The sequence below is a fragment of the Perognathus longimembris genome, chromosome 14 (genome assembly GCF_023159225.1).
Source record: "Perognathus longimembris pacificus isolate PPM17 chromosome 14, ASM2315922v1, whole genome shotgun sequence".
In the NCBI taxonomy this organism is placed as follows: Eukaryota; Metazoa; Chordata; class Mammalia; order Rodentia; family Heteromyidae; genus Perognathus; species Perognathus longimembris.
The window spans coordinates 44,626,304-44,643,526 of record NC_063174.1 but is presented as its reverse complement, the minus strand read 5'-3'; the positions used below and the strand labels follow the sequence as shown (position 1 = coordinate 44,643,526).

At 38.5% G+C, this 17,223-nt stretch overlaps 1 protein-coding gene across 8 annotated transcripts in view; it reads right to left on the bottom strand.

Moving 5' to 3' along the window:
* Window positions 1-17,223, bottom strand: part of Nrxn3 (neurexin 3) — a 1,433,525-nt gene that overhangs the window by 1,047,465 nt on the left and 368,837 nt on the right. For 7 of the 8 annotated variants that reach the window (XM_048362219.1, XM_048362221.1, XM_048362224.1 and 4 more), the window contains one exon: window positions 15,686-15,847. In XM_048362219.1, the coding sequence (XP_048218176.1) occupies window positions 15,686-15,847 (162 nt within the window). Of the gene's footprint in view, window positions 1-15,685; window positions 15,848-17,223 lie in introns of those variants that run through there. The other variant, XM_048362226.1, reaches the window with a different exon arrangement.

The window sequence follows — 17,223 nt, the reverse complement described above, 5'->3', positions numbered from 1 at the left end:
CCTCTGTATATCAATGCTACAATAACATTTTCTAAAGAAAAGAAATGGGATGCCTAGGAATGATCAAAGCTCCCTGTGACATTTCCAACTGGCGTAAATGGGTGATGATTTCTGTACTTGCTGCTCTAAATTCCCTGGATTACAGAGAGCCAGTTGCTGTCTTCTTGAATTTAGTACCTGCCAACATCTCTCTTCTAGAAGTGACCCTGGCTATCCTATTCTTGTTTCCCTATCTTTCCTTTTTTAAGTCTCATGACCATCTTGTTTTGCCTCCTTCCCTATTATCTCCTAGAGAGAATGCATCCTCTCTCTTCCTGAGCTCAAGAAGTTGCAGATCAGAAGAGGGATTGTGAAAAGCCTAGCTGATGCGTATATGTTATTGAGGAAATCTAACAGAAGGCAAAGGTCAAAGGTGTAAAGGAAAATTCTTAGAGTTCTGCTGTGCAACAAGGTGCATATGGCTAATGATATTGTTGTACACTTAAAATGGGGAGGGAGTAGTGTTCCTTTGACAAAAAAGAGTAATGTATGTGTACATATGTATGTAAAAAGAGAGTAGGGATAATTGGAGAATGCAGCCCAAGAGGTGACAGGGGAAGGAAGTGATAGAAAATGCAGGTGAACAAGTTTATAAGCTTATACTTATTAGCAAAGGGCCACCTTCCTCTCTGGCATAAAGGGAAAGAGAAATTCATCCCAAATGTGGGGAAAAACAGAAGCAAAGGCTTTGAAGTAGAGAAAAGCCTGGTCAATTGGCACTGCCTAGCTCAGATCTTTTCAGAAGAGCAGCCGAACTAGTCACAGACATTGCCCTCCTCTCATGGTCACACGACCACTGGCTTTTTATTGAATGTCCCAAGATTTCCCATGCTCTGGGTCTGATATGAAGTTGCAGCGTCCTCTGATCAGAATTACCTCCTCCTGGGGCTGGAGATATAGCCTAGTGGCAAGAGTGCCTGCCTCGGATACACGAGGCCCTAGGTTCGATTCCCCAGCACCACATATACAGAAAACGGCCAGAAGCGGCGCTGTGGCTCAAGTGGCAGAGTGCTAGCCTTGAGCCGGAAGAAGCCAGGGACAGTGCTCAGGCCCTGAGTCCAAGGCCCAGGACTGGCCGAAAAAAAACAAAACAAAAACAAAAACAAAAAACAGAATTACCTCCTCCTGATCTCTGTATGATAGATTACTTTTTTCATTTTAGATCTCAATTTTGTTAACAATACACGTTTCCTCTTTCCTTTACCACTCAGTTGAATATACCCACTCACTAATACATTATACTCCTTATTTCCTGTATACTAATCATTATCTGAATGTCTAATCAGTTACCTGCAGATTTACTATTAGTATCATTCAGCCACATTTCATTGGCTCAGAGACCTTGTATCTGCAAATATTTACCACATGTCTAACAGAGCCAATCTTGTGATAGCATCAATGTACTATGAATATGTGGAGATATATGCACTCGACAACAAGTGATACAATGACATTTTGTTAAGAAAATAAATATAAGCAGAATTTAAGCTCTGCAGCAATAATTAAATAACTGATGTTATCCACTAATATTTATTATTCAAGAATATTTGAAATACATTCATGTGCTAGAGTCTGTTTGACTCAAAAAGGGACTGTTTGATCACCTCAATATTTGTTCTTGCCTTCTAGAAACTCATGCTATAAAGAAAACATAGTGTGATGCAAATATAATAAAAATTATTTGCATTTAATTTAGGAACTGAGAACCTGTAAGACTGACTTATGCATGGAGAAACAAGAAAACAGTTCTATATGGACCCTAAGGACGCTTAATTTCAGAGTTTAGCATGCGAATGTGGAAGATTAAGAGAATCATAAAGTAGAAGAGACAGTAAGTAAACACAACTCTCCAAGGAAGTTTCTTGTTGAGCAGTGAATGAACTAAGGGAGAAATTGAACAGAAGAAAGGATCAAGGCTAGGACAGAGATAAAGAGAAGACCCAAGATGATTAAAGATGACAGACATTTCTAAGAGGACTAAATTTCACAAAAGGCAAGAAAGGGTAATACTGCTTTTTGGAGAGTAACGAAAGAAATTGTGCTATAAACCATGAGGAAAGAGGGCACCAAAATAATTCTAGGGAAAGAATCTTATCAAAAAGGTGAGAAGTTTCTGGTTTCTACATGAAGTATCAGAGCCTTTGTTGATATTTGCTGATGAAGAAAGGAGGTAAGTTTTTAATTTTCTATTTTCTTTAGGTAGTTGTACAGAGGAGCTGGCATTCAACAGAGCAGATTAGGAATAGAGTGCCTTTTGATCAATGTCAGTGCCTTTTAACATTCTCACCCACCCCTCCCACCTCACTTCTCCCCCCACTTTTCTTAATTTTAGGTTATGTATTGAAGTTTTTGCCATTTTACAAATCATATATATATATATATTGCATCTTGCATCCATTCAACATTTCACCCTCTTTTACTCACCGTTTCTCTTATTTTTCTCAGTTCTGTGGCATAAATAATGCATTTTTGTCTGCATTCTACTCCTTTTCCCCATTTATTCTTCCACCCTGTCCTCTTGACCCCTCCCCCAACACATGTATCCATTTCCTAGTACTCATTTTGTTAGACTTTGACTTAGTCTTTCTAAAGAAATATACTACTTGCATTCTCCATAGAGTCTGTTATACTTCAATTAATTCACTTATAACAGCTGCTGTGCCACCCAGTGTGCTTACTTGTAGATTTATAGTCACATTATAGTTCTCACTAATGAGGGAAACTATCAAACCTGTGCTTCTCTGAGGCTGGCTTACTTCACTAAACTTAATCCTCTCTAAGTCTTTCCATTTCCTTATGAATGGTTCATTGCCATTCTTTCTAATGAATGAGTAGAATTCCATTGTGTATATGTACTACATTTTCTTGATCCATTTGTGGATCAAGAGGGACATCTGAGTTGATTCCATATCTTGGCTATAGTAAATAACGCTGCAGTAAACGTGGTTGTGGTGGTGTTTTTGGTGTATCCTTGTTTGTGCTCTATTGGATAAATGCCCCAAAAGTAGAATTGTTAGGTCATAGGGTGCTTCTATGTTTAGTTTTTTTAAGGACCCTCCATACTGCTTTCCAGAGTGGTTAAACAAGTTTGCATTCCTACCAACAGTTTAAGAGAGTTCCCTTTTGGCAACATCCATGCCAGTATTTGTTGTTGTTAGTTTTCTTGGTAATTGCCATTCTAACTGTGGTAAGGTAGAATCACAGTGTTGTTTTCATTTTTATTTTCTTTATGGCCAGAGATATTGAACATTTTTATGTGTCTGTTGGCCATGTTTACTTCTGAGAAATCTCTCTTTAAGTCATTAGGCCTTTTAATAATTAGGTTGTTTGAGAGTTCAATTTTTTAGCTCTGAGTTGGATATTCGCCCTTGTCTGAAGGATAGCTAATAAAAAAACCTCTCATTCTGTGATCCTTCTATGTAGCTTGTTAGTTGTGTCCTTGTTGTGCAGTGTTACTACCCTGTGATAATTGGCATACTACCCTATATTGCAACTTCACAGATTTGGGGGGAAATTTGCTTTTATAGCTCTCTTGAAAACTGTACAGAAACTAGTGGTGAATGCTATCTATGTGAGGAATGGAACACAATGTTACAGAAGCACCATAATATTGGAATAATTGTTTCAACACTTACAAAACAATTTAAAAAAAGACATTAGCTAATTAATTAGCTCAATGATTGCTTTATCCCTGTAGGTATATGTGCACAAAGACTGGTTTTGTTTTGTTTTTTTTTTTAATCTCCTTTGAGGCATCTGACGACACAAGAGATTGTTGTCTCAGTGGAAATGTTGTAGTAGATTATGTTTGCTGTAAATAAGTGACATTTTCAGAAAGCAATAAATTCCACTGGGCTTATCTTGAAGACGGGAAAGAAAATTTCAGAGCTAAATAAGGGACTCCCAAAACAGAATGACTATTCAAAACAAGTTTGGAACTTTAGAGAGGTATAGCTTGAATTTCACAGAAAATAGGGAACTGGAACAAAAGGAAAGAGGTGCTGTACATCTCAAGATAGAAGCTTTCACTGATTGGTGTGTATGCCACTTCCCTTTCTGGTCTCATAATGAAAATCATTGCTCCATTAGCAGGTTGAGTAATATCAGTATTCCCAGTCAAAGTGGGAAATCAAGCACAAACTGCCTTCCTCTCAGAACAATCAATGGCAAGGTGAAAGAAATAGGTAATTGTATCCTGTCTCCCAGCAGGACATTTTTGCCTGATTAAATGACCTTTCCTACGAAGTGGAACCTCTAAATGATAGTGAAAGACTATTGCTTAGAGCAGATTTAACCACAGATTTACCAACCTCCCCTTGAGGAGCTCATTTCCTGCTCCTTGTCACCATTGAGCTAGTAGACATGGCAGCTGTGGGGCCATGATGCCTATGGTATTCCCCTCTTAACCCAAATGCTCATAATTGTGTCATGGGTAAGACCTTGGTTCTCTCTCTAACTTAAATTAGTAATGCAATTAGAATTCACTTAATTTTGTGTGTGTGTGTGTGTGTGTGTGTGTCTACACAGCCCTGTGTAGACACATGAAATCACATTGTTATATGCTCAACAACTGCTAGTCTTTATCATTGCCAATATGATTATAATTAAAAGGATGTGACTGTAGGTTTTGGAGAAGATATCTGTGCAGAAGAAAGGAGAACAATTATAAATAACGAATAGGTAATAGCCCTGGCTGGAAATCTCAATCCTACCATGAAGTTAGCCCAGTAATTATATCTATCTATCTATCTATCTATCTATCTATCTATCTATCTATCTATATCTATATATCCATATATCTATATCTATATCTATATATATATATATATCTGTGGGGATGTGCACAGTCAACTGACTCGGAGGTTAATAAAGAAAGTCTACTACACAGTGAGCCTGGTTGAGTCGATCAGCCTCATTTATTCTTTACAGATATCTCATTTGCTATAGAGCTATACAATATTCCTGGAAGATATCCATACAATTATCTGCTCATTTGGTACTGGACTTTCCACATCAATGCCCAATCTCTGGATATCCTGAGTATCAGAAAGCTCATTAATTTGAAGACATTTTTAGACAGCTCTCACTGAGAATTATTCCTTGTATTAAGTACCTAACTTCCACTCATTAGCTTGTTCATTCTTCTTAAGGGTTAATGTGTCACATTTAATCTCATTTCCATAGGAGAGTTCTTTATGTATAAAGACAACTCTCAACTTCTGGCCACAGGAAATCTCTTCTTCCCAAGGTTCATCAGTTGATTCTTTTTACTTGAGAATCTTGAATACTTCCTCTTTTTCGGACCTCCCCCCTAAATGTGTCCTAAACTGTCAGTTAGCTAACGTTTTAATAGATCATCAACTGGAACTGAACGGAACATTTCCAGAAGCACACTAGCATAGAGCGATGGTGACTTCAACGATGATCTTCATAAGCAAAATTTGCTCAGCTATTTTATATATGTTAAACATTGTTCTAAGCATTTTACATACATTTTCTTCATAGGAAAACTCCATGAAGCCTATATTATTATTGTCCCTGTTAATAGGCAAACTCTAGTACAAAGAGGGCTGAGTAAATTATCCTGCATCACACAGCGAACAGGAGTAGAGCTGAACTTTGCAGCCAAAAACACTAGATCCAAACCCTGCTTTCTTAGTCAATAAACTATACTGTAAAACTGTCACCTTCTTTGTTTTATAGATTATGACTATTAATTCAGGCCCGATCATGTAAGCCTATATTTTCTCTCATGTCCAGTTCTCCACCATAAAGTTGATAGGCTTGTTTTTTCCACTTTCCTTCATGTCCCTAAGATAAACGTGGTCAATAATGTAGAGCCTGGTAGCATTAAATAAACCTTTCATATAGAGCAAAGTAGATCTAATCTTCAGGACACGGTGGTATATTGTTATCCAGTTACTCTTTTACTCAATTGCTCTTACATCCAAGCCTTATTTTGCCATGTTATTGATATGAATATAGTGACAAGAACCTGGCTGCTACTCACCTGTGGGTTGCATAGTACTTTCCCAAGTCATCAGTGTATTAACACCATTGCACTCACGTCAGTGTAATTGATATTATAAAGATCTTTTATTATTCATAATGAATTATGCAATCATGTTTCTTATGGACTCATACCATGTTACTAATAATTTATTCCCAAACTTACCCAGATTCTGATTACACTCTTAAATCTATAACTTTAATTATCTACAGTTTACCACTGTCCGTATTTTTTTTATTATCCACCCTTCTGTAATGTTTTTAAAGCCATCAACCAGATTTCAAACTTCTTATTTACAAGTTATCTCTATAGTTTGGGCTATGCTTCATGTAGGACAAGACATTTATATTAAGACAGTATAATCATATGCTCCAATATACTTTCTTTAAAATTTTTCTACCCAAAGACCTATCTTCTTGTCAGAAAAAACAAACAAAACCAAAAGTAAAATATGAGAGGATAAAAAAGCCAGGTGCTGGTGGCTCACACCTATAATCCTAGATACTCAGGAGACTGAGGTCTGAGGATCATAGTTCAAGGCCAGTCCATGCAAGAAAGTTCATAAGACTCTTAACTTCAATTAACCCCAAAGCTACTTAACTGGTAGAGACCCAGCCTTGAGTAGAAAAAGCTAAGAGACGGTATCCAATAAATAAGTGAATAAATGGGAGAATAAATAAATAAGAACTGACACATTACCAAAGGCTCTATGTTATATGAATGATGGCAAATAGAGCCCATGAAACTTTTAGTCAAATGAGGAGATTTACCCAATTATGGCTAGAAATTAATTCAGCGGTACTCCAACATAAAGACTGTTTCACCTAGAGCCTTCAAAATGTGACCAGGTCCTAGTTTTTCCCCACATTTGCTCTCTGGTTGCCTCCAGTGTGGTTTCATCAGTAATCTCTGCAGTTTTGTGATGGCAGGCAGTTTCTCAGTTGAATACCATCTCATCCCAAAGCAAATAAGAGCTGTCTCCCTACAACACACAAACAAAAGTCCTGAGGCTGAATTTGACTGATCCAAATTGGGTTGCATGCTCATCTACAAACAAAATAACATGCCTAGGAGATAGAAATCCCTGAGATCACATCATTATTAATGGAGCTGAGTGCAGACAGATGGTCATTGATCACTGGATTTATAATAAGGGGGAACAAAAACCCAAGATATAATTTCCCAAAGAAGGGAAAATGAACATCAAGTTGACATTCAAAAAAGGTGTTTATGGGGGCTGGGGATATAGCCTAGTGGCAAGAGTGCCTGCCTCATATACATGAGGCCCTAGGTTCGATTCCCCAGCACCACATATACAGAAAACGGCCAGAAGCGGCGCTGTGGCTCAAGTGGCAGAGTGCTAGCCTTGAGCGGGAAGAAGCCAGGGACAGTGCTCAGGCCCTGAGTCCAAGGCCCAGGACTGGCCAAAAAAAAAAAAAAAAAAAAAAAAAAAAAAGGTGTTTATGGCCTGGGAATGTGGCTTAGTGGTAGAGTGCTTGCCTAGCATGCATGAAGCCCTGGGTTCAATGCCTTAGCACCACATAAACAGAAGTGGCGCTGTGGCTCAAGTGGTAGAGTGCTAGCCTTGTGCAAAAAGAAGCTAGAGACATTGCTCAGGCCCTGAGTTCAAGCCCAGGACTGGCTAAAAAAAAAAAAAAAGGTGTTTATTGCATCGAATTCTCTCAGGCCAGCCCAGTAAAAAGCATGAGACCCTATTTGAAAAACATGTTAAAGCAATGTCTGATGGTATGGCTCAAGAGGGAGGGATTTGCCTAATCAATAGGTAATAAATTCAAAATCATATATGTGTGTGTATACATATAAAATTTGGTCAATCTGTGCATAGTATTAGTTTGCTAGAAATGCCATAGCAAAGGATTAAGGACTTATTAAAGTACAGAAATTAATTTTCTCTTAAGAATAGAAGTCCAAGATCAAGACATCAACTGGGTTAGTTTCTTCTGAAGCCACTGTGCTTTGTTATATTCTGCCTTTCTTCAAATGGTCTTAGGCCTCAGTGTCTGTCTTACTCCTCATGTAATAAAGACACCAGTAACAAATATTCATTTTAAAATGCTAAAACTTCAACATATTTGTTTCTGAGGAAATGTAATTCAGCCCAAAAATACCAAATAAGTGGCTCCTGAGGTGGTATTTCTTCTTTTCTTCTTCTACCACATTAGTTTATTTCCTACTCTCTAACTCATATTTTCACATGCATCCACCTCACTCTTATCAAGACAATAGACTTCTTTTCTGCACATCTTTCTAACATGAGGAAATAAACTCACCTTGCAATCCAAAATACAACAAATGATAATTTATATTTCTACATACATTTCTAAGAAATTCTCCAGCACAGTGTACAGTTGGCTTTTCTGTAATTACTACCTCCATGTAACAGATAAAACACGTGCATCAGTGGTTCTGCATAACTTTTCTATTAACATTAGAACTAGCCTGTGCAACTAGATTCCCATCCTTGAGTCCTTTTGATTAAACTGCACTGGAACTCTTGATTTCTATAGCTTTTTAGCTGTAGAAAAAGCAAAGAGAAATAACTCATTTTTTGGCCTAGAAGTAACCCATTTTATTTGTGCCAGTAATGGGGCTTGAACTCAGGACATGGGTGCTATTTCTTAGCTTCTTCTGCTCAAGGCTAGTCCTCTATCACTTGAGCCACAGCTGCACTTCCATCTTATTGGTGGCTAATTGGAAATAAGAGTCTCACAGACTGACTTCTGCTCAAAGTCTTCTGATCTCAGCCTCCTGAGTAGTTAGGACTACAGGCGTGAGCCACTGGCACCCAGCCTGTAACTAACCAATTTTGTTTCAGTGCCTAAGTAATTAAGTGTGCAAATAATTACTACGTTAACATGGGTATAGTGCTTTATATCTCATTAAACACTTGCATGTTTTTAAAATCTCATTTAGTCCCCACATAAAAATACCTAAAGTTATCTGTCTCTATAGATAAGAACATCTGAGGCTAAAGACATAAGGTAGCCTACTAAATGTATAGCATCTGATTAGGAATGATTCTAGGCAGGACTCTAACCCAGGACATGTGCTCCTAGAGCCTACCTTATACCCCTAAGCTCTCACAGTGCCTCTTACCTCCTCATCTGTACTTCGTTGACACCAGAGCTACACAATGCCATTAATACTGGAAAGAATGGAGGTGCTCAGGCCTGAATTCATGGAGCACAGGCATTTGTATCACCTGAGAAATTAGGAAGTACACCAACACAAGCATTTTGGAAGCAAGCAATTAAAAGAAAAAAAGGAATAGGGAAGAAATAGAAAGAAAGAACATGAAGAAACAAGAGGATGATGTAAATGTAAACCAGGAGATAAATTGAGGGACAGCATAAGAGACGGTAGCAAAAGACAGAGTAACATAAAATTAGTATGTAAAAAAAAGGCAACAACAAACACATTATCTGAAAGCCTGCAGGTGCCAGCAATTCAAATAAACGTATAGCAATTAACAGAATTAACACAGCCTTAAATAGCTTGGCTCACCAGATGCGGACTCTTATCAGGGTTCTATAAAATGTAAAGTTATCACAGATTAAACCATTAATCATCTGTTCAGAGACTATCTCTGGCTGCAAAACCCTGTTCGGTTTTAAATGGCTAATAATCACACAGTAATGTGGGATGTAATATACGTAATGATGTTCTACCCTATTCTTTCCCCTTTAAATATGAGTTCCATTCTCCCAGTTCTCCTGCTTTCCCATCCTACCTATTAGAGATGCCATGAGAAAAGAGAAGCAAGATAGTACCAGTCTGTCTCAGAGATCCTAGGGAGCACTTGGGAGTCCCCATTGGTGAGTAGAGGTAGCAGAACATGAAGGGAGGAAAGACAGATGGAGGAGAAAGGGGCCGGGTGTAGAATGAACCAAATCAAACAGCACAGAAGCTCAACCACACAGGAGGGCATTGTGAAAGGGGCTTGAGTATGTAGTCCAGGTCTGATGGAGACACTAGCTGTTAGAGTCAATGTTTGTTTATGCAATTCAGTCTGGACTTGGCTTTCCTCTACTGTTTGGTGCTTTATCCAGCAACAACAGCTCAGTAATGCCAAGGACAGAGGAAAGGAGAAATGTATGTGCAAACAGGGAAGATTGTCAGAAACTGAAATGAGATTCAAGAGGCAATGCTTTTCTGTAGTAACTTTTCAGAGTAGTATTCTCCCTATCCAGTGCTGACTACTCTTCCCATCTCAGTCCTTCAACTTCCTAGGGGAAAAAAAAGAATTACAGTGGGGGAAATTGTAGGTGATCGAACTTCAGCACTAAAAACCTGGTGAATAACATGACAATCTTAAAGTATTGTTCCACTACATAAGATCTTTCCATGGCCTGTATAATCTAGAGAATAATATGCAAGAGCTCAGCATGGAATAAAGCCTTTTATTACCTGATCTGTAGCTAACATTGCAGCTGTATCACCACAATTCCTACTCTTGTACTTTGCACTGTAAAATTAGTGTTTATAAGTTCCTCACCAGAAACCACCCATTTGCATTTACTCAAGCTGTCTAGTAATCCTCTATCACTCTTCCCTATTCCTTTCTATTTCTAAAGCACAATCTGGGGCACTACATCTTCTGAGGGACCTTCTCCAAACCCCAGAATATGTTGTTGTCTTTTGTCTCAGTAGCCACATTGATTTCTGTCTTTTATGAATTTTTTAAAAATAAAATTTGTCTTTCATGAAAATTATATATAGCCAGGCATCAGTAGCCTCCATACCAATAATCCTAGCCACTCAGGAAAGTAAGATCCAAGGATCACAGCTCAAAGCCAGCTAGAACAGAAAACTCAGTGAGACTCTTATCTCCAATTAACTACCAAAAAGCCAGAAATGGCACTGTGACTCAAGTGTTAGAGCACTAGCCTTGAGCACAAAAACTCAGGGACAATGCCTAGCCCCAGGGTTGGCACATACATACATACACACACACACACACACACACACAAATTACACATATATATGTATCTGTCCTTTGTTCCACTAAGAATAAAGTCCTTTAAAGCAAGATCCTTACCTGATTAATCTCAGTACCTTGGTATAGTTGTTGTCACACCCTGTGTTTTGTGTCTTCTCACAGTTTGCATAGTGAAACCCTAATTCCAATGTGATGGCACTTGGAGGTGACTTCGGGAAGTAACTAGGTTAAGAAAAAAAGTTCCTCAAGATGGGCCCAGTGCCTTTATAAAAGTGACCCAGAGTGTTCAATGACTCTCCTTCTGCCAAGTGAGGAAATGAGGTGATGACAGTCTATATACAGGTAAAAGGTCCTCACCACAACCTGGCTGTGCTGGTCCCCTGATCTCAGATCTCCAGTCTCCAGAACAATGAGAAGTATATTTTTGTTTTTATAAACCATCCAATCTATGGTACCAAGACGTTAAACCAAGACGTTATTGGCCTAACCTGCACCAGATCTTGGAGATCCAAGAGGTTAGGTGATTCATTCCGTCATACGCTCATCCATCTAGATATACTTGTTGAACACAAATTTTTCATGCCAGATACAGTTCTAGGTACTGAAAAAAGAATAAATAGGCTTTGTCTCCCTAACGCGCACATTTTAGCCAAAAGATTGAAAGTGCTAATTAATGACCAAAGACAATCAGTAAGGGCAGGTGGGAAGCTAATGCCTATATGTCCTCATTTTTTATTTTTTTTTGGTGCCAGTACTGGAGCTTCAACTCAGGGGTTCAAGCTTTCCCTTAGCTTTTGCATTCAAGCCTGGTACTCTACCACTTAAGCCACAGTTCTACTGGTAGTGTTTTGGTTGTTCACTAGAGATAAAAGTCTCGTTGACTTTCCTTTCCCAGCTGGCTTCAAACTATGATCCTCAGATCTCAGCCTTTTAAGTAGCCAGGATTACAAGTATGAACCACCAGTAACTTGAAAAGGTCAAACCCCTAATATTTTTCCTAGATAATAACTTGCTAATATGGATGCATATTTACTTATAGTTTTGTTCTTGATTATTTTACAAGATATATTACATTGTTCTTAATAATTGTGATAATCAGATACCATTTTATAATGCTGCTTGACTTATTCACATTGCTTTATTTGTTCTTGAGAAAAAATGCAGCAATGTCTTATTATCTCCACATTATGATTCACAAACTGAGAATAGCATAATATAGCTATTTTTTCTAGCCAGATTTCCTAGTTTGAAAGTCAGCATTCTTTTCATTTTACTATGATGCTGCCCTTCAAGCCTTTGCTGCCCATCATAATTATTGAAAATGAGTCTCCTCTTGACTTACCTTAGCTTTGCCATGGCCCTTCATATGCTATGTCCCTCATATTAGATGCCTGAGGGAAAGGGGGTAAGGTTCTTAAAAGATTCAACTATCACTATGCCAAAATGGTATTTAATTATTTCAAGAAAGTTAGGTGGGGAATAAATAGCACCAAAAAAAATTCTGCAGGAAAACATTTAGTAACTTAAGAGCATGCTATTTCACTCAGTGAATGATTATTCTGAGCCCATAAGGTCCCCAGAACTATTCTGCGGGCTGGAGACCTAATAGAACAAAAGCAAGATAGACACATTAAAATGTGAAAATCTGAAAGGAATAAGCTGCTGACTTTGTGATATTTTACTGAACGTGAATCTTGCATTGATAGCAAGGGTAGAGAACCACAGTAGTTTGATGACAACTTGGACATGCTTTTTTTTTTTAACAGAGATTTCTTTTTAGCAGGTGTATGAACACAAGTAAGATCTAGTCACTTTAGCTCTCAATAGCAGGGCCAAACTTAGATTTCAAGTGTGAAGAAACTCGTTTCAAAAATAAAACCTATTTGTTCCACAGGCAGAGAACTGTCCATGATTCTGGAAGAGAAATCCCATCATCCTTTCACCACATCCCAATCTGATGAAAAATGACACGTAATAGCACCCAGTTCAGTTTGAGAAAACTGAGAGCCATGTAAGGTAAAAGACCACAGGGGGAAAAATAAGAGAGATAGGAAAGGGAAGATAACATTGTACAAGAACTAGAGAGCCTATCTAAAGGTGAGGTGATCAAAATGAGATTTAACCTGAAGCTAAATGCAATCATAGTGGGAAGTTCTTCCAGCTCACTAATTTATTAAAGACAAATAGTAATGATAAGAAATTTCCCCTGACATTCACAGAAAGTGAATTGTAAAAATTAAATGGAGAATAATAATGTAAGATTACTTGAGACTAAGGTATGTGTTCAAGCATTCAGACAAAGAAGGCCTGTTTCTTAGAAAGGCTATCAGGTGTTTGTTTTTTAATTTATGTGTGTGTGTGTGTGTGTGTGTGCATGCACACGTGCTGGGACTGGGCCTTAAACACCATCAGATTTTCTATGCACAAAAGAGAGTGAATGGAATGTAACAAAATTATCATGCTTTGGATATTCCTTTTGCTAATTTCATCTGTACTCAGATTCTACAGCTTGCTAATATGAAATTTTATTACTAATTATAGTTACTTCTAATAGTGACAGTATTTTCAAAACGACCTCAAATTTCAGCTACTAAGTGACACTCCTGACAGACTTGAATATTTTGGCTCTTTACCTGAGAAGCATAAGTGTGTGTATGTTTATTATATCTTAGATTCTGCATAAGTCTACTTTATATTTTCCTGAGATATGTTTTAAAATATTCAAATATTCAAGGCTATCCTTCCTAGCTAATAGATCAAAGATTTGTGATTCATAAATTGCTCTTTTGTCTCAAGCTACATCACTGAGAAATGGTTCAATATGACTATGTGTAGGAGAAAAGTCCACCCTTTAATCTCCTCCAGGAAGTTCCATAATCAGAATTGTTGCACTATAGAAATGGAGGAAATTTCCATGGCAACAAATACTTTCATTCATTCTGAGACACATCCTGCTAATACAAAAGTTGTAATCTAGTTTTGACGAGGGTACAATTCCAATGCTGTGTGATTTAACAGCAGTTAAGTGTCTTTCAGGGTTCATTAGACACTGAGTAGTTTATGCCTTTATTCTATCCAAATAGGAGTAAATCCCGGGGAAGAAGTGCTCTAGGCCTACCATAATTCCTTCAGAAATGACAGTGAAATCCCTGAAGCTAGTGGGACCTTAGGTAACATGCAGCAGAGAAAAGAAAAGCAGTCTTTGGATTCTCCTCTTAATTTGCCCCTCAGACTGAGAACAATACAAAGCTATAATTGGATTCTTCCTTCTTTTGTTGTGTTTTTCCTTTCCACCCCTGCCTCTCAATTCACATATGGTTTATTGCAACAAGGCTCAGCTCAAATGTCACTTCCTCTCTAAACCTGACTACCACCTAAAATTTATCTGCTTCCGCTACTCAGTCAAAGCATTTAGACTGTGGCAGTGAACACATGGTGTTCAGTGTAATTATTTACTTACTGATCACATAATTCCTTCTTAGATGATAACCCAAGCACAAAGACTATGTCTTATAAAGAGCCACCAAGTTTAGTTACAGCATATTAAAATGTGAATATTATTTAATAATCTGATCTACTCAGTAAATGTTTAGTTTGTACCTACTATATGCCAGGCAAAACAGATCCATTTCTTGTCTTTAACATTACAATTTGCAGCCCAGTGACATAAATGAATGCAAGTATGGTGCCATCTCCTATATATCTGTGGTTCAACAAATCCCACATAACCATAGTAAGAATAAAACATATGCCCTGAGAGGAAGCTCATAGGATGTCACAAGAGATTTTTATCTACAAGAAGGAACACTGTTAGCTTCTCACAGAATTTCCCTAGGGATATGGTTATAGATATCTCAGGCAATCAAGCTTGGCTTAAATTAAACAACAATGTACAGTGTACTGCTCTGATGACATAGTGTTCTGAAAGAATTCTACCAAATCAAGTCTGATTCTTTTTGCCTCAACAATTGACCTTAGAGATTGAACTTCCACTTGACTGAAGCTCCTTTGCTCTCAGATAGAGATCTCAACACATCAGCTACAATGGTTGCAAATGAATAATGGCAAAGCCCCACTGCTTTCTCACAGCGGTGGCTACTAGCTTCCAGAAAAGGAAGGAGGAAGGAAGAGAGGGAAGAAGGAAGGAAGGAAGGAAGGAAGGAAGGAAGGAAGGAAGGAAGGAAGGAAGGAAGGAAGGAAGGAAGGAAGGGTTTATGAGCCTTAATGTTATAGTCTGAGAATTTTCCTTCATTTCAAGTAATGAGACTCATAGGGATGCCACACTTGGCAAAGGTAAAATAATGCATATGCTCTATTTTAAACAAGGCACAGAAACACAAACTGAGCCACTTCTAGCTAGAGCTAGAAAACACAAAAATCAAACTTCACAAGTGTCAACTTCCTCATGAGTTCAAAGGCCTTTCATCTGTAGCATTCATTGCATTTAATTTATAAAGCACAGACTCTTGTGGGGCAAGAGTCTCTATTAGTTAGATGAAACAGTTAGCCAGCATATACTAAGAGGAAAGCGTAGGACATCTCTAAGTCCAATCTTTCCTGTTACAACCTCACTCCTCATAGATTAGACATCAGTTGTAGTCATTGATTGAGTAATCTCACTTGTTCATGAACAGCTGCAAGGCACAATGCATTCGATGGAGTTATGTGAACTTTACCTCTTTAAGACATCCCATGAAGTTGTTGCTCACAGGTGAACCTGGCAAGTCAGCTGTACTTGGGCTTCCTCCCACGTAGAAGAAATCATCGGAGCCCAGCATGGTGTAATCCTCCTGAGTGTAGCCTGTTGTGGTGAGGATGCCATCCACAGAGATTGTCACCTGGTGATGGGACATAGGGACAAAAAAAAAATTCCCAACAATGACCTTACAGTTCTATCCAACTCCGATGGCTTCCCCTACTTGTAGCATCACTGTCTTTAAGATTTTTGGTGAAGTATTCTTTATCAATTGGCTTTGATTTTAGTATGTGCATCCAAGTTCCATTTTCTGGTCTGCTCCCTGTGTTCCAAGCCTACCGCCTACACATGGGAGAGTTTGTTAGAATTGCCAAGATGAACACCTTGTTCTACCCATTTCACATCTTTCTCAGTCAGGCTAGAAAATGGAACCATCCTCAGACGATATCACTTGTCTTAGTTTATTGCTAAAATGATGTTAATGTTCTTACATGATTTGTTAATCATGGTGGTAATGAACAACAGCAAAGGACACATTTGACAATGGGGCTTGTTAGGGGTTGGTCTTTGGTTGTTGGTGGTTTTTCTTTTTCTTTCTTTTTTCTTTTCTTTTTGGATTTGTTTCTTTGTTGGCTCACGCCACACTGACAGACATGCATTGTGGGAGGGAAGCAGAAGGGTCTGTATTCTCATGTATTGGGGATGATTCATGCCATGGACCATCCCAAGATACCAACCCCTGCCCTCCTTCAGCTGCCACCACCACCACGAGAAGAAATAACCCAAACCCAAAAGGCAACTCTAACAAAATATTTTTTAAAAGGCAGGGTGATTATGCCCACAAGGGAAAGAAAATAGCACCCAAACACCCAACGTCCATTAGAGGAGCAGAGGGCAAAGAGAAAAGATGGCACCTCAAAGCGTGCACACACCATACATGAAAGCTCCCATGCGAAAATAATCCAGAGCCAAGAGAAAAGGCAGAAGAAACAAAAAAACAAGGAGGACTGTGGGACAGGGGGAGGAGAAATAAAAAAATCAAAATCGACTTCACACTTAACATGCACTGAACAAACTGAAGAAGGAGATGGAATGGGTTAAAAAAAATCACTCCAAACTAAAATAAATAAGTAAACAAAGTTCCTTCCCCTACCTGCCACCTCCCTCACTCAAGTAAGGAAAAAGAAAAGAAAAAGGAAAAGAAAAGAGAAAGTCCAAGCCCAACCCCAAAATAGATGAAGTATGAGTGGAAAAGGCAGACTGAGGAAACCAAAGAGAAGAAAGTGGAGTTGGGTTCATGTTAATAGGTTGTTAGTAATGGGGAGGAAAATGATGGAACAAATCTGATGCCAATGGAATGTTCCACGAGACAGGACCATGCCATGCAGAGCTGGATGGGGCACACAATTAGTGGAGCTCCCTTTGGTCACAGTGATGAGAGGATAAGGAAATAGAAAGGGAAGGAAGAGTAGAGGACCGGGAGCACTTTCACCCCCAGATCTCCTGTGGCAGTTATGG